The following is a 24332-nucleotide window of genomic DNA, read 5'->3' on the forward strand; positions in this document are numbered from 1 at the left end:
CAGAGAGACTGGATGGGAGAGCTTTAACTCCAATACTAACATTTCAAGGCAGAGGCATTCTCTTCCTCCTCCGCGCCGCTTCCTTTCATTTTCATCTCACTCTGTGTGCCACAGAAATTCTACATGAGGCAAGGACACAGAGTTCGGGAATGATCTCCGGCCCAAGTCTCCCACTGTCCTGCTTTCTGGCCTCCCCGCAGCTAAGGCCCCTGGCTCGGTGACCTTCCCAACAATTTATCCCCTGCATCTTTGTTCCCGGTTACCTGTGCACATGAAACGGCTTTTCTTCCTGTGTGTTTTGTACGACAGGGGGCTAAAGGCACGGAGACAGAGCGCCCTCACTTGTGTTTACATCTGAGCGTTTGTGGGTGGGTTTTGAAGTACCGGTCATTTCAGGTAACGTTTTTGTGCAATATTTCAACACCGTTTAAAGCCAGCCTTATAGGTTTTGATAAAAGTGGATTACGTGTGGAGAACAGATGAAAGTGAAAAAAAAAAAAAAAAGAACAATTTGGTAGGAATAGTGAAGAGAAAGACAGGATCTGATGCTGAAGAAGGCTAAGTCATGCTTAAGGTGAGAGCTACTTTAAGACTCAATTTCTCAACTGACAACACAAGATGAAATGGATGAAAAAGATACCTGCCCCCCACCCCTCACTCACATCTTGCTCCCCTTCAGGCCGAAAAAACAATGAATACAGGTAAACCACAGCATTATACAGACAGTCCGCCCAAATTATTAAGCAAGGTCCTGTTATCTGAGTACTTGGGGAAGGAGGAAAAGACGGGAGTTGAGACAGGGGCCTAAATTATCTGAATCATTAACTACAGGTTGGCATTCCTCATACTGCAGTCCTTGGATCAGCTGCATTAGAATCCCCACTGGGGCTGGATAAAAATGCATATTCCAGGCCTCAGCCAGACCTGAAACGTCAGAATTTCTGGGAGTAGGTTCCACAGAGTCAGCCTTTAGCAGACTCTCTGGGTGATGCGCTCCCTGAAATGGGACAACCACTACCGTGGCTGAAATCCAAGGCTCCCCTTTTCAGATGCACCCCTGAGGATCAAGACGTTCATGTCAGCTCTGTCCTCCCCCTTTGCTCCCCTCCTCCCCATGGGAAGGCAGAACCATCTGGGAGTTTACCTGGTCGCATGGGGCTCTGCACACAGTTTGGGGGTGGGATGCCAGGGTGAATGGGTGCGGAGGCCCGACTGCTGAGGTCCATGACAGAAGGGGCCGCTGAGGAGGTCGGCTGCAGCCCCGGAGGGTGGGGGCTGTGGTCATGCTGAGACGGGCTGGGGGGAATGCCATTTTCCGACAAAAACTCCTCCAGGTCCATGTATTCCAACTGGAAGGTATCTCCGTCATAGGGAAGGGTTTTGTCCCATAAGGTGGGCCCCAAGAATGCTGACTGGGGGACCGTCGGGCTATTACTCTCATCATCCAGCTTCTTTTCCTTGTCTTTATCCTTACTATATGCTGCAAAACAAGGGAAAATATTGGAGTTTAAAAAAGACAGTGAAAAAGTCTCACTTTTTTTTTTTAATCACTCCTCCTTGGCTTCTGCTACAAAACTACTTTCCACACATACCGGGGCTGTTCTCTGGCTGCTGTTTCTTGTGGATCTAGAGTTAAAAGTTCAGGCAGGACATGGATCTCGGCCTGTTTTTCGACATCTTCCTATTTACTTTGGAAAGAAAGCACCAGTCCTCGGGGCAGGGCTGGAGACTGGTCTAAGATACAAACAACACAGCACAATCCTCAGTGCATTATTTAAGGAGACAAATAATAATTTAAATCTACAGTGGGAAAATAACACCTGCAATTACATACAACTGCTGTGATTTTTTAAGAAAACAGCCAATAACTAGGCATGATTTATCTTCCAGGAAATTCATTACAGTGACAATATGAGGTCATTCAGATTTAGAAAGCCAGTGCATTAGTAAGGCTAATTTTGGTAAAGCAGGGACTCTGCCCTTCTTTCATACCCTGTATTGAGCACCTACTAACATACCTCGTTCTTTTATATGTTTCTCCCCCCAAAAATCTCATCATAAACTTGCACATAGTGACAACTGCCATTCACAATGAAGAAACGGAGGCTCTGAGGCCTATGGGAGCTTAACCAATGTATCACATTGCAGAGAGGAAAGCTGAGAACTTCCTAGCCCACATGTGTTTGCTTTTAAAGCCACTGGGGTACACTGTATTTTACAAAAGGAGTTTCTTGTTTTGGTGTAGTTTAAAATACAAAAGTGTTTTCTTCCTCCTCTTCCCCAAACACTTAGGTATGATCGAATTCAAAAATTATACATGTATGGAACCTGTCAAAAGCACAGTTACCAGAAAAGGTGGTTCCTCTGAGCACCTATGATGGAGATGTACAGCTATTTTCTACCTGCAAGTACCCCTCACCCCATTAGGTCTTTAACCAGCGCTCTGGATTTGGACAAGTCTACTAGTCCTCAAGTGCGGGTGAAATCTGTGATTAAGGAATTTGGCTTCTACAGCCTCCATGCCATCCCTTCTAATCCTCTACAGTCTCCTCTCCCAAGAATCTGACTTCAAAACTCCCACAGATGCAAAAGACTGCAGGCAGCACCTTCCTCCCAAGTGCCCCTCCTTAAAGGGGATTTAAGAGGGAAGCTCCGTTCTGCAGACTGGGAACCAAACCCCTCGGCTCTTGCAATGCAACAGGTTGTCCTAGGAAAGAAAAATGAGAATATGCCCCCACTGCTAGCAGCCAAAGGATCTTTTAAGACTTTACACTTCTGAGCCGCAGGGCTCACCCTCACAGTTCACATTTGCTCCTGGGATACCTATGGCAGGAAACCCGCCAGCCCAAACGACAAATCCCTGGCAGCACCAATTGGATCCGGAGCCTCCACGCAGGACCCCTCCGGGCCTGCCCCAGCCAGGATTGCCCGGGGAAGGTTTGGGACTTACCCAGAAAGGGTTCAGGCCAAAGGAGGCTCCGGTGCGGTTACACTTGAGCCTGCCCCACTCTCCCCTCCTACCGGGAAAGTGCGCGGCGAAGAGGGCCGCGCGGGGGGGTGTGCGCGGCACCCCGCCCAGGGACCACTCCTCCAGCCCACCCCAGCCCCTATCTCCCGGTCTGAAGCACCCAGCCCGGGACAACGCGCGTCTCCGCTGTCGCCTCGGGATCTCCAAACGCTAAAACTAAGAGCTGTGATCAGCACTATCGCAAATACCCTGGCTCCGCGGTGCGACCCCTGACTCAAGCCCCCGTCCGCTTGGAGCCCGGCCCTGGGGTTCACTCCCCGGCGCGCGGGGCGCCCCTCGCCCCGGCGCTTTCGCTCCGCGTGTGGGTGCACCTCGACCTCGGGGACGCCGACCTGTCAACTTCTGTCTCCCACCTGCGCCGCCCGAGAGGACCCGCAAGGCCCGGCCGGGGCCCCGGCGCTCAACTAGCAACACGGAATGTCCCCTCGACAGAAACGTCCCCTCCCTTTTGAGGGGGAGGAGGGGTGGGGCGATAGGTGAGTGCCTCAATTTCATTCAAGCGGGGCCGGGGTGCCGGGAGTGGGGGAGCGGGGGATGCTCCGGGGGTGCCGGCCCGGGAGGGGGGCCCCCAGCAGGGCAGCCAGCAGGGCAGCGCTCACCGTCTTCATGATGAAGGGGGAGCTTCAGCGGGTTCTCCAGCAAGGACCTGAGCACGCCGTAGGGAGGCGGGATAAAGGTGGGGTTCAGGGGAAGCGGTCGGGACATTTTCTCCATCGCGATGCAATTTTTTTTTCTTAAAAAAAAAAAAACAAAACCAAAAAACTCCAACCTCCCCCCAAAATGTTGCTGAGCTTTTTCCTCCGTCCTTTGCCAAAAGTATTAGCTTTCAAGGCGGTGGAGACAAGAGAAGAAAAAGAAAAAAAAAATTACTTATGTCTTTATAAATACACCTGCATAAAAACACAAAACCAAAAGAACTTTCGGGCTCCAAGCGCAGACGACCCCCGGGGAGCGCGCCGAGTGCCCGCGGGCTCCTCCGCGGCGGGCGGGATGCTCTCACCTGCCTCGAACCTCTCGTCATGCACAACGCTCAAAATTGCGAAAAAGAAAGGAAAAACATGCAGAGCGCTGCAGAAGGCGGAGAGCCCGCACCGCCCCGGCGCGAGCGCGAGCGCGAGGCCGCGCGCCCCGCCCCGCCCCTCCCGCGCCGCGGCCGCTGCCCCCCGCGCCGGCGGCCCCGCAGCGCCCGGCCCAGCGCAGCGCCCGGCCCAGCGCAGCCGGCCGCCCATGTGCCGCGGCCGGCCGGGAGTGACGTCAGTGCCCGCCCCGCGCGCTCAGCGGCGTTCGGGAGCGGGGCCATCGGCTCCGCCCACTGAGGCCCCGCCCCAGCGGGCTCCGCCCCTGCCGAGGCTCCGCCCCCGCCGCGAGTGTAACGTCGCCGCGCGCGCGGACTTTCCGGAGCCTTGTGGTGCCGGCGGGAGGCGAAGGTTGTAAAGATGCCAGGTCCCCTCGGGGCAGTGGTCCTGCGCTGAGGACCGAACTTTTTCACAGTAAGAAGACGAGTGAGAAATTTATCTCTTTAGTTTTCCACCTGGGGATAATTTAGGGCGTTTGAAAAATCACTCCCAGAGTGATTAAGGAGCAGCCAAGTTGGGCAATGACTGCTTTAGGATCTTTAGGATCCAATCCAGGATACTCTTCTGAATATTCCCCCCGGCCCCAGCCAAGTTTAGCGCCCTTTCTCTTGCCCCGCTCCCACAACCTCAGAAAAATAAGGACTTGCTAGAAGTTCAAATGAGACATAATAAAAACCAGAGAGGGGACCACAGAGGAGCGCTGCGAACTGTTTCCAGAGCTTTCAAGGCAATGTTAATAGGGATACACTCTGGCCCAAAGTTAAGTGAGGGCAGGAGAGACACACACACTGAATGGTATTTCAGGAATATTTGCTCTAAAAGAACGCAGATAACTGTGCCTGGCTTACAAAGTCTGCATGGTATTAAAAATGATTTTGTAAAATTTTCCCCAAAGTAATATAACTGTTCAAGGCCACCGCGGCAGCTGCAGGTTTGTGCTTGGCCAGTTTGCCGCCAGGCAGTGGTGAAGCCGGGTATGGCTTGGCTGGTAGCGCTGGCGTCCAGGCCTGGGGAGCCCCTCCCCTCCAACACACAGCCGTCTGGGTCTTCCTCACCTTCCCTTCCCACATCTCCTCGCCAAGATTAGGGTACTGTCGTCTCCCGAAAGGTCTGCAAGAGTGAAGGGGCACAAATTAATACAATCTTGCAATAAGACAGAAAGGCCTTTGTAAACACTACCTTTGGCTAGGAGTGGGCAGATAACCAACAAGGACCTCCTGTACAGCACAGGGAACTCTGCTCAACGTTATGTGGCAGCCTGGACGGGAGGGGAGTTCGCTGGAGAATGATATACCTATGCGTACGGCTGAGTCCCTTCACTAGTCACCTGAAACTATCACAACATTGTTAATCAGCTATTCCCCAACACAAAATAAAAAGTTGTTTTGTTTTTTTTTTTAAGACTACCTCTGGGGGGCGGAAATTCTTGCTGGCTCTTCCCTGGAGTCCCCCATGGCATTTGGAAGACAGGAGACCAGGTGGAGGGGACCCTTGGCAGGGTGGCTTCTGGTGAGTGCCTTTCCCTCTCTGAACCACAGATTCCTTCTCATTGGGCATATGATCAAGTGACCTCTACATTTTTCCTCATTTGAAAATTATGAGGAAAGGTAGATGAGACAGTGCTAGAGTGTTTCAGACTTCAACCAAATTCTGAAAACGTCAGGCTTTAAGCTAATGTCACATATATGTATCGAGCACCAGCTGTATGCCAGGGACCTATACTGGAACTGAGGAGGAAAAGATGAATAAGACATAGTTCTAACCCTCAAAAAAGTTTAGTTTAGAGCCTGGCATATATGCACATTACAATATAGTTTTCAAGGAGCAAAAATGGGTAGATAGAGATGACATCTCCAAACAATCACTCAAAAATCTACTGACTTCAAAGAATAGCTGTTTTATTTCTTCTCCTCGTCCTGCAGTCTGGACTAGACTCAGCTGGGACGCTGAAATGGCCAGCCTTCTCTTCCTCTATGTGAGGTGTTAAGGCTTGTCTGCTTTCACGTGGCCTTTGTATGGTCTCTCCAGCCGTGTAGTCTGACTTCTTACATGACAGGTCAGGGCTGCCAAGAGCCAGCCATCTAAGATAAGCCTCAGTCTGCAGCACTTGTTAAGATTTTGCTTGCTAATGTTCCAGTGGTCAAAGTCAGATTTGTGGTCAAATCTCAAGTCAGTGTGAGGAGGGACTATACAGAGGGGTGGAAGTTGGGTGGCATAGTTCATTAGGAGGTCCCCAAAGTAAGAATCTACCACAGTTATTTTATCTTAAATAAAGGCAAATAAGATTAGAGAACTTATCAAACATCATTATATCAAGATCTTCTGACCGTGAGTCCAGTGTGTCATTGGATGATTATATGTCCACTCAGTCATTCATTCAGTACTAGTTCAAAACAACTTGTGTAAAGCTCTGTGTGCCAGGTGAAGATGTCAGACCAGAGGGATCAGGTCAGGTGGGAGCTTAGAGAATGGCTGGTTGATATGCCATATGTAACCAATGTGAAAAGTGATGGTGTGTGAGAGACACGGGCTTCCCAGGTGGCGCTACTGGTAAAGAATCCAACTACCAATGCAGGAGACATAAGAGATGCGGCTTTGATTCCTGGGTTGGGAAAATCTCCTTGAGGAGGGCATAGTAACCCACTCCAGTATTCTTGCCTGGAGAATCCCATGGACAGAGGAGCCTGGTGGTTTATGGTCCACAGTGTCAGAAAAAATCAGACACGACTGAAGCGACTTAGCACACACACACACATGAGAAACACAGAAAGAGTACAAGAGAGGTCTGGAGAATAAAGATAAGGGAAGGGAACTTGCAGCAAGCTTTCTCAAAACAAGACATTAAGAATACACAGTATTTGGGGACTTCCCTAGTGATCAAGGAGGTGTGGGTTCAATCCCTGATCAGGGAGCTAAGATTCCACATGCCTTGTGGCAGAAAAAACCAAAACAGTGAAACAGAAGCAATATTGTAACAAATTCAGTAAAGACTTTAAAAATGTGCTGTGCTGTGCTTTGTTGCTCCCTTGTGTCCAACTCTCTGCGACCCCATGGACTGTAGCCCACCAGGCTCCTCTGTCCATGGGATTCTCCAGGCAAGAATACTGGAGTGGGCTGCCATGCCCTCCTCCAGAGGACCTTTCCAACCTAGGGATCTTTACCATCTGAGCCACCAGGAAAGCCCAACTTTAAAAATGGTCCACATCAAAAATAAATAAAAAGAATACATAGTATTTGTACATGTGGAAATCAGGGATGTGGGTAGGAAAAAGGGAATTCCAGAAAGGAATGATGTTGGTCAAGATATGGAGAAAGGAAATTGACAACCTGTGAATGTCTTTTCATTTCTTTGGATAAACAAATAGGAGTGCAACTGGTTTCATTGGAAGGATACATGTTTTACTTTATGAGAAACTACCAAACAACTTCCTGAAGTAGGTGACTTATTCTGCATTTCCAGCAGCAGTTGAGAATCCTGATTGCTCTGAATTCTTACTGACATTTACCTCTGTCAATTTTAAAATTGCCATTAAAGTGGATGAATGTCTCATTGTGTTTTTAATTTGAATTTTCATGATGACAATGTTAAGCACTTTTTCATGTGCATATCAATCATTTGTATATTTTTCTGTGCAAACTGCCCAACTCCCTTGCCCAATTTAAAATTGGGTTGTCTTTTTTATGATTGAATTTTAGGAGTTCTTTATATACTTTGGATAACAGGTCCTTTGGCAGCTACATGTGTTTCCGTCCACTCTGTGGCTTTCCTATTAATTTTCTTAACATTGCCTTTCCATGAGCAAAAATTCATGGACTCACGGAACTTTAATGAAGTTCAACTTATTAAAAATTTTTTCATGGCTATTACTTTTGGTGGACTAAGAATCCTGAGTTTTGGAGATATTTTCTTCTAAACCTTTTATAGTTTAAGCTTTTCCTTTTAAGTCAATGACCCATCTCAAATTAAATTTTGTGGATAGCACTGAGATAGAGGTTGAGGCTCTGTTTTTTTTTTTTTTTTTTTTTTTAACGCATATCATCGTTTATTTAATGTTTAAGCTCTTGCACTAGATTTTTACAAGCTGGTGAACACTGACAAATTATTTCTCCCACAGAACTATAACCACTTGTTCCCAGACAGTATAAATATATGGTTGAGCTAATGTTAATACACATCACCATTTTATCAGTTACATAATAAAACAAATTGTCAAGTATCCAAATATTAAGTTACACAGCTCAAAAGGTATATAAAATATTAAATGTCTGTTCAATTCATTAGCAGAAACCCACTTTTTTTTGCGAGAGGCTGGGAATCACACTTCAAACAAAACTAAGTCGGTAAACAACTTCAGGTAAGTATGAAAAAAAAATTACAAGAATTTCAGAAATTTTGCTTAAGAATTGTTTTAGTTACAGTAACAAAGTATTTCTACCTTTTAAAAAAATATTTACTAAATTAAAGCGCATATTCTACATGTTCTGCACAAGACAAAGGCAACATTTTACTAAAAATACTTAATAGTCCCCTCCCATTCTTTTTTCAGGCCCTCCCTGTAAGTTGCACCCCAAAGTGCAAACATTAAAATGAACTGTAAGGCTTTTATCTGGAGACATTAAAGACATGTGCTTCTGTACAATGTAGATTTTCAAAATGGAGGCCTTCTACAACATAAAATGAGATTTATAGAAAGATATTAAATAATCACTGTAAGACTTGGTTAATTAAAAAGGGAGCAAATCTGATGGATACTGGTATGAGTGTGGGAGATGTAAACATATTGTGAGCAAACAAACCTCATAGGCCCTATTTTCTATGTTTGAAATGATGCAAGGAATAAACCACATAAGGTCCAGAGTGTTCATAGTTCCTGGGATTTGTTCTATATGATACTAAAAATATACAAGTATTGTGCTGGGTATTTTGGCACCTAGTCTTTCTAAATTTCTTACATATTGGTAAGATTCTGGCATGGAAACAGATTTAATGACATGACTCAATACTGCATGATTTCAGGAAAGGTCAATTGGTACAAATTATAAGCACATATTAAATGCTGAACAGCAAGAATTCTTTACTAGTATCCAAATAGGTTGATCATAACCTGAACAGAGACTACAATTCTGCCAGGCCTATGGCCTGGTAAAACTGCTTTTCAACACTCCTTATGGAAGCTTCATCAGACTTATTCACCAAGTCAACCGGGCTATCTGCTATGTACGACAAATTCCATCCTGTCTCAGGTTGCACTTCCAATCAATGGCATCATGCACCCTGGTTTTATTGAATGCAACAGTTGTTTCTATGCCCATTGGAGTCTTTGAAGCGCAGCCGCATTTTAGGACGATACTTCTCCAAATACAAAAGTTGCTTGCTGTTAAAAGCTCCTCGCCGCTTTTGTCTTATGAACTGTACTGCATCTTCATATTTCATTCCACCTTCAATTAATGCTAGGGCAACAAGCACTGGAGCTCTGCCAAGGCCTGCAACACAATGAACAGCAATACAACAACCAGGGTCTTCACGAAACTTAATTTTCACAAGACTTAACCAATCATCAACAATCTGGTTAGATGCTGGTGCGCCATCATCCAAAGGCCAATCAAGGACATGGATGCCTTCTTTCTCAACAAGAGTAGTGTCATAAGTCGCTTCACATACTCTTACGATTGTGGTAACTCCATACTTCTTAAGTTCCTCTATAAATTTGCTTAACGTTGCATTAGTTGGGTTGTGTGTAATAAGAAATCTCATGTTCCTGTATGTAACTTCCACAGGATCTGGGCGGTTCATTCGAGCCATGTTAATTTAGTTAAAAAACACTCAATAGGGATATGAAAGAATTTAAAAAATTGAATACAGAAATGATGCAAAGAAACACAGTCAACTTTAATATACTCCACTTGAAATTCTCAGTGCTTTTAAGTATGAAGTTGGGAGTAATGAATGAATGAACCTCTTAACAAGAAGCAGCAATTCTTCAATCCAGTAATACTGAGGCAATAGAAAGGAAGTGCACTGAGGTTTACCCCATCCAGATCAGAACTCTTGTATAAAAATGCTCTGTGGATTTCAATTCAACACTTCTGTGTCCAGGTTAACCAGTCTTTTGGGGGCTTCTTGGTTGAGCAGTAATGAATTTCTGCAGTTCACTTGTCTGCATAGAGGTCGTGCTGTGCCTGGCAGTAATCTCCACTGCCCTTCAGAAACTCCATAAATGTGTGACCGAGAACACCACAGAACTGAGGAATATGTCTACTCATTGAAGACTGTGACCTAACCATACAGCCGTCCCGAGGCGGCGGGGCAGGGGCGGCGGCGGGCGTCCTGCGGCGGCGGCTTCGCAGGCGGCATGGGCACCGGAGTCCGAGGCTCTATTTTTTTTTTTTTTTTTCTCATGGGAATATTCGATTGTTCTAGCAGCAACTATTGGAAAGACTTTTACTTCCCCCTTGAGTGGCTTTGGTAGATTTATTGAAAATTATTTGTATATTTGTGAGTGATCAAAACCTTTGATCCTCAAGGGAAAATGGATGCTTTATTTCCAAGAACAGAATAATGCTGTTTCTAAGTTTCCTGGGCTCTGATTCGCATCAAGCAGCCGAACAAAGTTCATCTAAGTTCAAGGCTAAAATGGATGGCTCACTTTGGATGGCTCATTTGGTTTGTTACAAGACCTTCTACAAAGCTGTCCATGTTAAGGTAAATAAAAGCCTAGAGGCAGAGGCATGGCTAATTTGCTTTTTATGTCTAAGAGTAAATAATCAAGTCTATTGAATGCTTTTTGTTACAAATGTGAATATTTTCAGCCCTCCTGTCCTATCCCACATGTGCTTGGGGGATAAAAAGGTCAAAGCTAAACCTCTGTTGCATACATCCAAACAAATAAATTCTGTAAGGAGAACATTTAACAGGTCAGTGGAAACTCTTTAGTTGTCTCTTCAAGTAGGGAAGGATAGCAGAGGCTCCTGGAGTATGGAACTGTCCTAAAAATAGAAATGACCTTGGAAGAAAGGTTTCTCAGACAACCTCTTAAAAGCTGTCAGCACCGCCCTGCTCTGCCCTGACGGTGCGGGAATCAGCCTTCTGTCCAGCCAGTGGTTTGCACCTGGCCTGTCATTTCAGAACTTGGGTGAGACTGAGTGAGGAAGTCTTTCTTGCAGCCTAGTGGGGGCAGATTTGATGCTGCCACCTTGGCACTACCCTGCAGGTCTGCAGAAAGGTCTTTGCAGGGTAGGCAGCATCTATGTTTCAGGTTCCCAGTGGGTGTGAAAGCTTATTGAGCACACAATGCCTGCCACTGTACCCTACCAGCGGCTGGGAGCCTAGGGTGCTGAGAAGCAGCCACTGAGGTTATAAAAGCCTTTATGTGCCAGCGAGCCAAACCTCTAGATGAACCTGTTTATCTTGTTGCCAGAAAGGGCACTTTATCCAGGGAATTAATTCAGAAGTAAAAGACATCACATGGGAGTTGAGCTGGATACGCCTCACCCAGCTTTCCCTCTCTCCTTCCTGAAACCTCTATCCCGGCTAAAACACCAAAGATGGGAAAATTATATTTAATTAGCTTAACTACTAGAGACCCTCAAATCCATTCACTTGGTTCAGGAAGATGCAAACCAAAAGCAAACACATGTTTAGCAGGCTAAATTCTTGTCCAAAGGATGACTCATGTGAAGGACCAGAGCTGGGCTTCCTACCCTAGATCTGGGTTCTGGGGGTGTTTACTAAATGAAATGTCCCAAGGAGTAGGACAGACATACCTGTAAGAGGTGGTAAGCCATCTGAGATACACCCATCATTGATAAGTGGATGTTTAATTTCCAAATACATGGGATTTTGTTTAAACTATCTTTAATTCCTTAATATTAATTTCTAAAACAAACAAAGAAACAAAAAGCAGTAGCTGTGGTAAGCCAGCTAAGTGTGGTTTACTGCAATCCAGAGGAAAGCGAAGAAAAATTGTGTTGACGAGAAGGAAAGAACAGATATACAGTATGTTGAAAAGGGAGAGAAAAAAATTAATATAGTGTGTTACAGTAGAATAAGTACAGAGTTTGGGGTGAGACATACCTCGGTATCTCCTACTAAAGTAGTAATTAGAACAACACGAAGGAGGAAAAGTCACATCTGTTGTGTGCTTAACTGTGTCCTGGCACAGCATTAGACACTTTTTAATATATTATCTCATTTTTTGCTTGTAACATCAGCATAGGGTGTGGAGCGCTGTCACTCCCATTTTACAGATGAGAACAGTAAAGCCTAAAGAAGGTAGTGACTTGCCTTGGTCCTATGCCTAGCTGGGACATGGAAAACCTGTGAGTTGAAAACAGCTCTGCTTGACTCCAAAACATGTGCTCTTAACCTCCATGCAGTAAACGAATGACAGTCATCCATCCAGTAAACTCACTGGGCTTCCCTCTGGTTCAAATTCTTCCTCTGTCCTGTGACCTTGGATAACCTCTCTGATCTCCATTTTCTTTGTGTGAAATAAAAACTAAAGCTCACAGAATCACGAGGAGGATTAAATGAGAATGCACGTGAAGGTGCTTGGAAGGGCTGTATATGTCACCCTGCTTATTTAACATATGCAGAGTACATCATGACAAACGCCAGGCTGGATGAAGCACAAGATTCCTGGAAGAAATATCAATAAGCTCAGATATGCAGATGACATCACCCTTATTGCAGAAAGCAAAGAACTAAAGAGCCTCTTGATGAAAATGAAAGAGGAGAGTGAAAAAGTTGGCTTAAAACTCAACATTCAGAAAACTAAGATCAAGGCATCTGGTCCCATCACTTTATGGCAAATAGATGGGGAAACAATGGAAACAGTGAGAGACTTTATTTTTTGGGACTCCTAAATCACTGTAGATGGTGACTACAGCCATGAAATTAAAAGATGCTTCTCCTTGGAAGAAAAGCTATGACCAACCTAGACAGCATATTAAAAAGCAGAGACATTACTTTGCCAACCAATGTCCATCTAGTCAAGGCTATGGTTTTTCCAGTAGTCATGCATGGATGTGAGAGTTGGACTATAATAAAGATGGCTGAACAGGGAAGAATTGATGCTTTTGAACTGTGGTGTTGAAGAAGATTCTTGAGAGTCCCTTGGACTGCAAGGAGATCCAATCAGTGTATCCTAAAGGAAATCAGTCCTGAATATTCTTTAGAAGGACTGATCCTGAAGCTGAAACTCCAATACTTTGGCCACCTGATGCGAAGAGCTGACTCATTTGAAAAGACCCTGATGCTGGGAAAGATTGAAGGCGGGAGAAGGGGATGATGGAGGATGTGATGGTTGGACGGCATCACTGACTCGATGGACATGAGTTTGAGTAAACTCTGGAAGCTGATGATGGACAGGGAAGCCTGGCATGCTGTAGTCCATGAGGTCTCAAAGAATCAGACACGACTGAGCGACTGAACTGACTGACTGTGAGAACTTGTTAACTGGGGCACTTTTGCATTTTCTATTTTTCTCTTCCTTTGCAGGGATGTTCCATTTGTGGATCTACATATCTGTTTATTTGGCCTGTGATATTAGATGCTCCTTTTAATCCAAACACATGTGTCCTTTTCTTTTTTCACACTTTTCTCGCGAAAGCGAGAAACCCAGGGTAGCCACCTTCTATTGCTTCCAGACTCCAAAAGACGTATGAGTTTGAAGTTCAATGAAAGAATCCGATAAAGCAGATCCCTAATAGCCTTTCAACCAGACTATGGAAAAGATATCCATTTCCTATATCTTACTAAAGGGTGAGGAATAGAAATCTGGGTGTTAATTGTGTATTAGTCACTTAGTCCTGTCCTACTCTTTGGGACCCCATAGACTGTAGCCCACCAGGCTCCTTGTCTATGGAATTCTCCAAGCAAGAATACTGGAGGGGATTGTCATTTCCTTTTCTAGGGGATCTTTCCTGATTCAGGGACTGAACCCGGTTCTCCTGCACTGCAGGCAGATTCCTTACCATCTGAGCTATAGGGAAATCCCTATATAGGGTGTTAATTAGCACATGAAAATTATTTCAAATCTAGTCAGTATAACTGAAGTTAGAGATGTTTGAGCTACAGAGGCAAGGACTTGCCATGACTGAAAATCTAGCCTTCAGCTTTCTAGAATCCAGGCTCGGTCAGCCTCAGTAAAATTGACCATTAACCACACTCTAAAATATAATTTCCAAGCTGTGTGTCAGGCTCAAGGGCATGTGTTAGGAACAAGGGCTGTGTTAGGAACAAGGGCATCTCATCACACAGGAATGCAGGGTTCTCTCTGTTCATTGCATCTTCGCTCCAAGACAAAACGTGATCCACAGACCTCACCACCATTTTCTATATCCAGATTTTGCACTGGGCAGAGTTTCACATGGGCCATCTCATAACAAGTGGCCAAACCGATGCCTTTAAGTGGGTGTTTTTGTTGGGACATTGGTAATCAATTCAATTACTAGAGGCCAAGGTAGCTGGTTTTACTTAAACATGTGGCCCAAGCCATGTGTGGCCAGATCAACTTGGCACAGCTTTGTTCTGTAAAGAAGCACTGGGCATGCCAGGTGTGTTGAACTTCTAACAATACTTAAAAATTTGTATCAGCTGGATAGTGTGTTTCCTGCCCTGTAGGGACACTCCATGGGAGCATCCTTGCTGAACATGGAGTTAGAACCAGGCAAGTGAGTTGCATGGCTTTAATGACACCAGGCAGTGCCAGCTGGGTGCACACGATCTTGCTGAGACTTCCCTCCCATTGCATAACTGTGAGGATGTGGACACGTCCATCACAGGGGCTCAGAGCCTGGGGGGGAAAGGCAGGAGAAAGGGCCTTGCTTGGCTGGAGGTGGCATTAGGTCTTCTCACACACGGACAGACACATTCTAGGCTCACTTTATTCCAGCTCATTATGTCTCACAGGCTTCGAATCTGCTGGTCTTTGCTCAGAGCTGGAGGCAACCTTCCTGGCTTTTTGGACACTAATTTTACTAGGCTCCAAGCACACTGTTTCCCATCTGTTAGTGCTTTTTTCGTCAAACAGGGAACATGAGGACTGAGGAGCTTTCAGCAGGCCCGCCTTTCTGTTTCTGCAGGTCCTCTTCTCAAGGCACAGAATGCTGATGGGTGAAGGAGAGCACTCTGGGACCCAGCGCTGTCCTGGATGCTGAGGATTCAAGCTAAGAAGAGAAATAGAAACATGGGTTTCCCTGCAATCAGCTGGGAAGACAGTCACTTAGCTAGATACATACATCAGTATACAATTGAGAGAGACAAACAGTGTGAAGAGGGAAGTGACTGCCTCTTACTGAAGGGCTTCAGAGAGTGGCCTCAGGAAGGTTTTGTAGGTAGAATAGGAGTTGATGAGGGAGGTGTGGAGTGGGAGAGGTATACCGGGTGTAAGGTACACAGGCATAGAATAGCACAGTTGGAACTATAGGCTGTTCAGTTTCTGGAATGCCAAGCTCACAAGAAGAATGATACCAATGATCTTAACCATGGCAGTGACTATATGTAGAGCACGGACCAGGCCAGGCTCTGTGCTAAGTACTTTGCATCATCACAGACCATGTTCAAGACAACACTAGGAGATAGACACTGATAGCTTTTTATTGATGAAAATTCTTGGGGTGTCATAAGCCAAAGCCACACTGGCTGAGGCAAATATGGGGAGTTTGGGTTGCCTTCACTTTGCCTTCTCATTGTCTCTGGATTCTCTCTCTGCAAATTGGCCTCTTCCATGCACTGTGTGGCTTCCAGTCATTTAGGGGTTTCATATCTTTGGCTTTCCTCCACCAGAGATGGACTAACTCTCTTTCTTGGTTTTGTAGACAGGCTCAAAGGGGCCCAGCTTAGATCAGCTGCCCATTCTGGGAGTGGGCAGTGGTGTCCTGTAGTTGATAGGAATGTGACCACCCCAGCTGGGACCAAATGGTTGGAGTGGAAGGAAGAGGAAGTCCCAAGAGTAGGGGGTTTGACTGGATGAAGCACAAGCTGAAAGCAAGATTGCCAGGAGAAATATCAATAACCTCAGATATGCAGAAGACACCACCATTATGGCAGAAAGTGAAGAAGAACAAAAGAACCTCTTGATGAAAGTGAAAGAAGAGAGTGAAAAAGCTGGCTTAAAACTCAACATTCAGAAAACTAAGATCATGGCATCTGGTCCCATCACTTCATGGCAAATAAATGGGGAAACAGTCCCCTTATTTTGGGGGGCTCCAAAATCACTACAGATGGTGACTGCAGCCATGAAATTAAAAGATGTTTGCTCCTTGGAAGGAAAGCTATTGCCAACCTAGACAGCATATTAAAAAGCAGAGACATTACTTTGCCGACAAAGGTCCATCTAGTCAAAGCTATGGTTTTTCCAGTAGTCATGTATGGATGTGAAAGTTGGACTATAAAGAAAGCTGAGCACCGAAGAATTGATGCTTTTGAACTGTGGTGTTGGAGAAGACTCTTGAGAGTCCCTTGGACAGCTAGTCTATCCTAATGGAAATCAGTCCTGAACATCCATTGGAAAGACTGATGTTGAAGCTGAAACTCCAATATTTTGGCTACCTGGTGCAAAGAACTGACTCATTAGAAAAGACCCTGTTGCTGGGAAAGATTTAAGGTGAGAGGAGAAGGGGATGACAGAGGATGAGATGGTTGGATGGCATCACCGACTCAATGGACTCAATGGAGTTTGAGTAAGCTCCGGGAGTTGGTGATGGACAGGGAGGCCTGGTGTGCTGCAGTCCCTGGGGTTGCAAAGAGTGGGACACGACTGAGAGACTGAACTGAACTGGACTGAGGGGGTTCTTGGCAGACAAAATCACATACACTCACTGCTTTCTTTAGGAATGAGGATATTGAAGTTTGAGAGGTTGACTAACAGGCTGAGGCCACACAGCTAATAAGTAGCAAAAATTGGATTCTAATCTAAGTCTCTTTCTGGGGTTTGCAAACAGGGAGGATTCTGCTCCCTCCCCTCAGCACATCTGGAAATGTCTGGAGATATTTCTGCTCCTCCCAAATCTGGGCTGGGGATGGGGCTGCTTCTGGCCTCTGGTGGGTAGGGGCCAGGGCTGCTACTCAGATTCTACAGAGCAAAGGACGGCCACACAAGGAACGATCTGCTTCAAGAATGAGAGCAGTGCTAAGGCTGAGAAACCCTGTTCTATCAGAGTGCTGACCTGCTCCCCTCCATGCCCCCCACTGTCACGCGCGCAGAGGGCCTTGCTGGGTCTTTGGCAGCTCCTAGTCCTCCTCACCACACATTTATAGACAATGGATTGGGTCATCTCAACCTCCTTCTTTAGGTTTTGATTCTTACAAATTTCCTGTCAGAGAGTTGTCCCCTGGTTTCCAAATGTTGGGTTCAACTTGCGCACATAAATGCTAACTAAATACCAAATAATAGACAAATTAAACCCAAGCCCTTTGGAGCTTAATTATTTTATCCAGATTAAGTCTAATAAACTGCTTTCAGTATATGGGGATTGCATCCTATCTCTGCCCAGAACTGTCTTCCAGGAGGAGAGATGGATTTGCAATGAGGTAACCATATTCTTCCATCTCTCCCCTCAAGGGTAACAGCACAGTCTGTGGCTGTGGAAAGCTTCTTTTGGTGACAGAGTTGGTAATTTTGCCTGTGTTTTGTGCTTTTTCAGGTGATGAGCAGTCAATTGTGGCCTCAAGAGAAGATAAGAACAAGGAGAGGCTTGTGAAAACAAGTTTAATATACCCACAGGTCCTAGAAACAGGAGGCATGGCAACGCCATGCAGGGCCGTATGGGGAAGCACCAGTGCTGGTCAGGAGGCTGAAGGGGCAGGAGTGAGTGGAGAACCTGGGCGGCCTTCAATTTCTGCCGGAAAGGCGAGGCGGGGAAGGGTCCACAGTCTACAGCTGGCTAGTTCAATAATATCAGCTGCAGGCTCTAGGGGTGGTCCTATTTGCGGAGTACCCAGGGCACTTAAAGCAAAGTAATATCGCCCTGAGGGTGTTCAGGCCAGGCAGAGGAGGTGTGGCTCTGGGTTAGTTCATTTGTATTTCAAGAGTGTGCTCCCAGCTGAGTCCTTTGCTATCTGTAAGAATTGCCTAGCCCCAGGACTCCCCTGATGGTCCATTGGTTAAGACTCTGTCCTCCCAGTGCAGGGGCCCAGGTTTGATCCCCGGTCAGGGAACTAGATCCTGCAGGCTGCCGAGACCCAGCACAACCAAATTAATTAAAAAAAAAAAAAAAGAATTGTCTAGCCCCAAAACGGGTAGGAAGGTTTTTAAGATGTCAAATGTCAAACCACCATAATATGAAGAAAACAGAAACAATATGACCTGGCTGGCACAATTATCTTGTTCAACCAAGTAAGCTTAGATGCCACCAAACTCGGTAATTTTCCAAATATTTGAGAGTCTAGTCCTCTCTGCAAAATAACTCTAAATAGTACTCCTCTTTCGTCCTACTCTCAAATGAACCAACCCCTCCCCGGCTGCATTTCCTCTCCCCCCTCTCCACTGGCACCAGTTTGCCAGGTCAGCAAGTTAGAAACTACAGAACCAACCTTTCCATCCTCACTGCTGCTGCCTTGGTTAAGGCTTGCTGCAACTCTCCCTTGAGGGGAGCCTCCTTACCCACTGCTGCCCCTGAACTTTCCGTCTTCACTTCCTGCCTTCCCAAAGTAGTGTTCCTCCAAACTTAGGTTCCAAAAGTCTAATCGGGATTTGATTTCTTTCCTTTCACTATGAGCCCTCAGTATCTCCACACTGCCTGCAGAATGAAACCCACCCTTCTCCTGCAGCAGACATCCCGCCCCAGTTGGGCACCAGCCTGCAGGCTCCTTCCAGCCCCGGCCCAGGCCCCCCATCTGTACTCCAGCTCCCCCAGCAGGGCAGCAGGCAGCAGGCGGCTCGGGAACAAGACCCAGGAGCTCAAAACCTGGCCACTGTCTCTCAGTTGGATGATGTGTGGCAAGTCCCTCAGCTTCTTCCCCAGCCATAAGATGAGGGTAGCACTTGTACCCACTTCACAGGGGAGGGTTAAGTGCATTAATATATAGGAAGGACTTGGACTAGAGCCTGGCCCAGAGTGTCAGTTGGGTGACCACGAGGAGTCCCGCTCTCACAGCTCTCAGGAATGCCTGTCTCGGCCTTCTGGGCTCAGCACAGCTGCCACTCCTTGTTGAAATCTCCCTGATGCCCTCAAAAACACTTCATCCTCCTTTGTGCCCCAGAAACTCTTGGCCTCATGTCCATCTTCCCCCCCCTGCTCCTCGAGAGTATGGTTCTTTTCTCTTGGTATTTGTCACCATACCTAACATTGTACCCACCACATACCAGTTTGAAAGCATAAATATGTAGATTTTATGGGGGCAACACCAATATTTAGAGTCATTTGCCTGGGTCATCCAAAGGTGCTGATTAGTTTGCCTAACCATTGTTTTCTCTACTCATATTTCAACTGTTCCTACTTGCTTACCTTCAGAGGTGTGGAAAATATCATTTACAGAGCTCAGGAGCTTGGTCCTTCCACCTCGACCTGTCAGCTTTTATCCACGTCTGAGTATTAGTTGTGTTTGTTATCAAGCTTCCCAGATTCTCCATTACCTCTCCAGCTTGGTTTCTGTTTACCTGCCGACACCAGCCCTTGACCATGCAGCTCTCCTTCCTCATTAGTTTCTGCACAATCAGAGAGCTTTCCTGTCCAGTGAGACCAGTTACCAGGTCTCCAGCTTGCGGCTCCAGTTGCTACTCAGTCAGGGCTTAAGTAATTATACGTCTCCAATAACAGTAATCTGGGCATCTCATGCCTCTGCCTGATAATCCTGGCTTCTGTGCTGAGAAAGTGGAAGGCAGCCTTTGGGATTTCCTATTTCATTAAAAAAAAAAAATCTTGAAATATTGGGCCACTTCCATCCCAAAAGACAGAAGCCACACTCTGTTGTTCTTTATCTGCAGTTGTCGAGCCTTATATACTAACATTTAGAGGGGTTCATTAGAATGTAGATTCCTGGGCCTGCTGCTGAGTTTTCATTTAGTAATCTGTTGTTGTTGTTTACTTGTTAAGTCATTTGCACTATGTCTGCATCAAGGGGGATCGTTTCCTAGGGCTTCCCAGGTGGAGCTAGTGGGTAAAGAACCCGCCTGCCCGTGCAGGAGAGGTAAGACACAAGTTCAATCCCTGGGTCGGGAAGATCCCCTGGAGGAGGGCATGGCAACCCACTCCAGTATTCTTGAGGAGCGTGGTGGGTTATGGTTCGTAGGGTCGCAAAGACTCGGACATGACTGAAGTGACTTACCATGGCCCAATTAATTTCCTAGCGCTTCCCTAACAAATCACTGCAAATGTGGTATCTGAAGATGAAAGAAATTTTTCTCTCACAGTTCTGGAGGCCTAAACTGAAGATCCTGGTAGATCAGGGTCCCTGCAAAGGCACTTCAAGGATAATCTCTCCTGGCCTCTTCCTGCTGCTGGGGGCTCCGGACATTCTTTGGCTGTGGCTGCATCGCTTCCGTCTCTGCCTTCGCCTCCATATGGCCTTGGCCTCTGATGTGGGTCTCAAATATCCCTATTATTTCTCTTATAAGGATACCAGTCATTGGTTTTGGAACTCATCCTAAATACAGGAGCATTTTACCTGGAGATTCTTAAATTAATTTCATCTGCAAAGATGCTGTTTCCAAATAAGGTCACATTCACGGGTACTGGGAGGTTAGGACTTGGACATATCTTCCCTTTTTTTAGTTTTGGCTGCCCTGGGTCTTCATTGCTGTGTGTGGGCTTTCTCTAGTGGTGATGAGCAGGGGCTACTCTCCAGTTGTGACGTGTGGGCTTCTCATTGCCGTGGCTTCGCTTGTTGCAGAGCACAGGCTCTAGAGTGTAGGCTCAGTAGTTGTGGCACATGGGCTTGGTTGCCCTGAGTCATGTGGAATCTTCCCAGACCAGGGATTGAACCCATGTCCCCTGCATTAGCAGGCAGACTCTTAACCATTGGACCACCTGGGAAGTTCCTTGACATATCTTCTTGATGGGACCAGATTCAACCCTCTACAGAAAGTTATGCTGATTTATGTGGTTCTGGGATTATACTGTAAAAATGCTACCCTAGGTCCTGGATCAGTTTTAGAGCTTATCGTTGTACTCATCTTTGTGATATCTAGACGGTTCTATGCTAGAACACTAGTAAGTTGAAAAAACTAGAAATAAAAGGGAATGCTCTCCCCCTGGGGCTTCCCTGGTGGGTCAGATGGTAAAGCGTCTGCCTGCAATGCGGGAGACCCGGATTTGATCCCTGGGTTGGGAAGATCCCCTGGAGAAGGAAATGGCAACCCACTCCAGTACTCTTGCCTGGAAAATTCCATGGACTGAGGAGCCTGGTGGGCTACAGTCCATGGTATCACAGAGGGTCAGACACGACTGAGTGACTTCACTGGGCACTTGCCATTGTGGAAGAAAGGGAGGGGGAGGAAAAGCAGAAGGGCTGGCTTCCCTCCCCTGTTTCATATCGCTTCCTCCCCTCCCTTTCTCTTCCCTCTTCTCCTTTTCTCTCTCTTCTATTGAATGTCTGGTCTTTTCCTCTCCGGCCAAAATAAAACTTTAGCTCTAAAAGCAAAGTTCCAGGCTCAGACACTGCCTCTTCACCAAACGCACTGAGCCTTCTGCTGGAAACATAGATATTAAATGCATGAATGAATGAACAAACACACAAGGCACACAAAAGAATGGAAGTATTTCCTTTTCTTTCAACTCATCAGACCTTTGTATATTGAACCTTGATAAAAATCAGCCCTTCCTCTCTGTAATCCTTATCCTGGTTTTCTCCTCTCTCTGTCTTATTAGTACAGTTTTACCACTGAGATAAGATTCCTCCTCCTCTTTTTGTATATTAGTTACCTTCCTCATCCTGTTTTAAACTAAAGAATTCCTTGAAACCAAGGATCTATAGTAACCCCTGCTTTTTCGACAAAAGTGTGGGAGTCTTCATGGTTGCAATCTGCTTTGTCTACAAGAACCTCGTCTCTTTTACCATATGTATTTCCTGTACACCTAATACTCCAAGGATTTTCTACAAATCCTGTAGCTGGTGCTCCATCTTCAGGTGTGTGTGTGTGTGTGTGTGTGTACATTTTACTTTTCATGCAATCCCCAATCCTGTCTCTTCCCCCAACATTTCCAGGAGCTGTGACTCTTCTTAAAGTTGGGATCAGGGTCAACTACAGCGTGCTTCATCCCAAAGCTCTGCCTCCCCCTTGATATCATCATAAAAGCAAAATCTGGCCAAAAGGGCCTATTCACTGGTGTCCACCTCTCCCATCCTTGTACCCTTGCTATTGATTCTCCTCTCGGTGAATCCACTCCATGCAACGAAATGAATGTCTCATAAAAGCAATATGGAAGAAGGCAAAGAGATCAGATCCATAAGAGTATGCACTATGTATAAAGTTTCTATGGATCTAGAAGCCAGTATTAGTTGTTTTCCTGGGTGTAAAAACTCCTATCTCAGCCAATTTCAAGCTGCTAAAACAATGCCATTTAATTCAGAGTTGGGAGAAGCTGTATTATAGCACAATATTATATGGAATTTCCACTGGACGGATAGATGTAAATAACCTCAAGAGCATAAATACTAATAAAATATAGTAGAATGCACAGGAAGTAGAGAATTTTGAGTATTCATTACCTTTTTCTGTGTTCCAAATGATCTGTACCCTCACTCACATGCAAATTTGAAACAGCTAATGCCTTCTAAGATACATGATTGAAATGACTTCAGATGGCCAACTACCCTCTCAATTTGCACCATTCTTGTTTTTCCTTTTTTTAATTTATTTTTTAATTGGAGGAAAATTGCTTTACGATGTTGTATTGGTTTCTGCCATACAGCAATGCGAATCAGCCATAATTACACATATATCACCTCCCTCTTGAGTCTCCCTCCCCTCCCCCACCCCTACAGGTCATCACAGAGTGCCAGGCTGGGCTCCCTGTGTTACACAGCAACACCAGCTCAGTTCAGTTCAGTTCAGTCACTCAGTCATGTCCGACTCTTTGCGACCCCATGAATTGCAGCACGCCAGGCCTCCCTGTCCATCACCAACTCCCGGAGTTCACTCAAACTCATGTCCATCGAGTCAGTGATGCCATCCAGCCATCTCATCCTCTGTCGTCCCCTTCTCCTCCTGCCCCCAATCCCTCCCAGCATCAGAGTCTTTTCCAATGAGTCAGCTCTTCGCATGAGGTGGCCAAAGTACTGGAGTTTCAGCTTTAGCATCAGTCCTTCCAAAGAAATCCCAGGGCTGATCTCCTTCAGAATGCACTGGCTGGATCTCCTTGAAGTCCAAGGGACTCTCAAGAGTCTTCTCCAACACTAGAGTTCAAAAGCATCAATTCTTCGGTGCTCAGCTTTCTTCACAGTCCAACTCTCACATCCATACATGACCACTGGAAAAAACCACAGCCTTGACTAGACAGACCTTTGTTGGCAAAGTAATGTCTCTGCTTTTGAATATGCTATCTAGGTTGGTCATAACTTTCCTTCCAAGGAGTAAGCATCTTTTAATTTCATGGCTGCAGTCACCATCTGCAGTGATTTTGGAGCCCCCAAAAATAAAGTCTGACACTGTTTCCACTATTTCCCCATCTATTTCCCATGAAGTGATGGGACCAGAAGCCATGATCTTAGTTTTCTGAATGTTGAGCTTTAAACCAACCTTTTCACTCTCCTCTTTCACTTTTATCAAGAGGCTCTTTAGTTCTTTTTTGCTTTCTGCCATAAGGGTGGTGTCATCTGCATATCTGAGGTTATTGAGATTTCTCCCAGCAATCTTGATTCCAGCTCAGCAGCTATTTTACGCATGGTAGTGTATATATGCAGATGCTAGTTTCTCCATTAGTGTCACTCTTTCTTGAACCATCCTAGTCTATCTGAATTTATCCAGCTTCTCAACAAATATTTAGCAAGCTACATTCCAGGCGCCTTTCTTTTTAACAGTTCTGTTGAAGTATAATTGACATACAGTAAACTACAGATGATTTACTGTACACACCAAGTTTTGATTTCGGTATACACCCACAAAACTGTCACCATGATCAAGATAATGAACACATCCACCAACCTCCAAATTTCCTGGTGCCCCCCACCTCCATCTCCAGGTCACACTGATCTGCTTTCTGTTACTATATATTAATTTCTAAAATTTCTAACCTTTTCTTTTAATACAATGTATCTAATTAGAAATTTATATAAATTTTTGAGA

The 24332-nt window shown here is 45.7% G+C and overlaps 2 protein-coding genes and 1 long non-coding RNA gene across 6 annotated transcripts in view; 1 reads left to right on the top strand and 2 right to left on the bottom strand.

Moving 5' to 3' along the window:
- HLF (HLF transcription factor, PAR bZIP family member) overlaps positions 1 to 4166 on the bottom strand; it is a 54036-nt gene extending 49870 nt beyond the window's left edge. For 3 of the 4 annotated variants that reach the window (XM_055577582.1, XM_055577581.1, XM_055577580.1), the window contains exons 1-2: positions 3628 to 4166; positions 1145 to 1480 (exon numbers count right to left, since the gene is read on the bottom strand). In XM_055577582.1, coding sequence (XP_055433557.1) covers positions 1145 to 1480; positions 3628 to 3742 — 451 coding nt within the window. In that variant the 5' untranslated portion in view covers positions 3743 to 4166. Of the gene's footprint in view, positions 1 to 1144; positions 1481 to 1592; positions 2957 to 3627 lie in introns of those variants that run through there. The other variant, XM_055577583.1, reaches the window with a different exon arrangement.
- A 187-nt stretch (positions 4167 to 4353) lies between these two features.
- LOC129649773 (uncharacterized) lies at positions 4354 to 18467 on the top strand. Its single transcript, XR_008713247.1, has 4 exons — positions 4354 to 4518; positions 5507 to 5613; positions 8387 to 8459; positions 17752 to 18467. It is a non-coding gene; the product is annotated as an uncharacterized LOC129649773 (long non-coding RNA).
- LOC129649772 (protein tyrosine phosphatase type IVA 1-like) lies at positions 8696 to 9907 on the bottom strand. The gene has a single exon (XM_055577584.1). It carries the CDS (start codon positions 9905 to 9907, stop codon positions 9386 to 9388), a length of 522 nt encoding a protein of 173 aa, XP_055433559.1. The 3' UTR covers positions 8696 to 9385.
- Positions 18468 to 24332: the final 5865 nt, after the last annotated feature.

This window comes from Bubalus kerabau, chromosome 4 (genome assembly GCF_029407905.1).
Source record: "Bubalus kerabau isolate K-KA32 ecotype Philippines breed swamp buffalo chromosome 4, PCC_UOA_SB_1v2, whole genome shotgun sequence".
In the NCBI taxonomy this organism is placed as follows: domain Eukaryota; kingdom Metazoa; phylum Chordata; class Mammalia; order Artiodactyla; family Bovidae; genus Bubalus; species Bubalus kerabau.

Bases quoted from the DNA above. Each gene is read 5' to 3' on its own strand.
- LOC129649772 (XM_055577584.1), bottom strand. From the start codon at position 9,907: ATGGCTCGAATGAACCGCCCAGATCCTGTGGAAGTTACATACAGGAAC.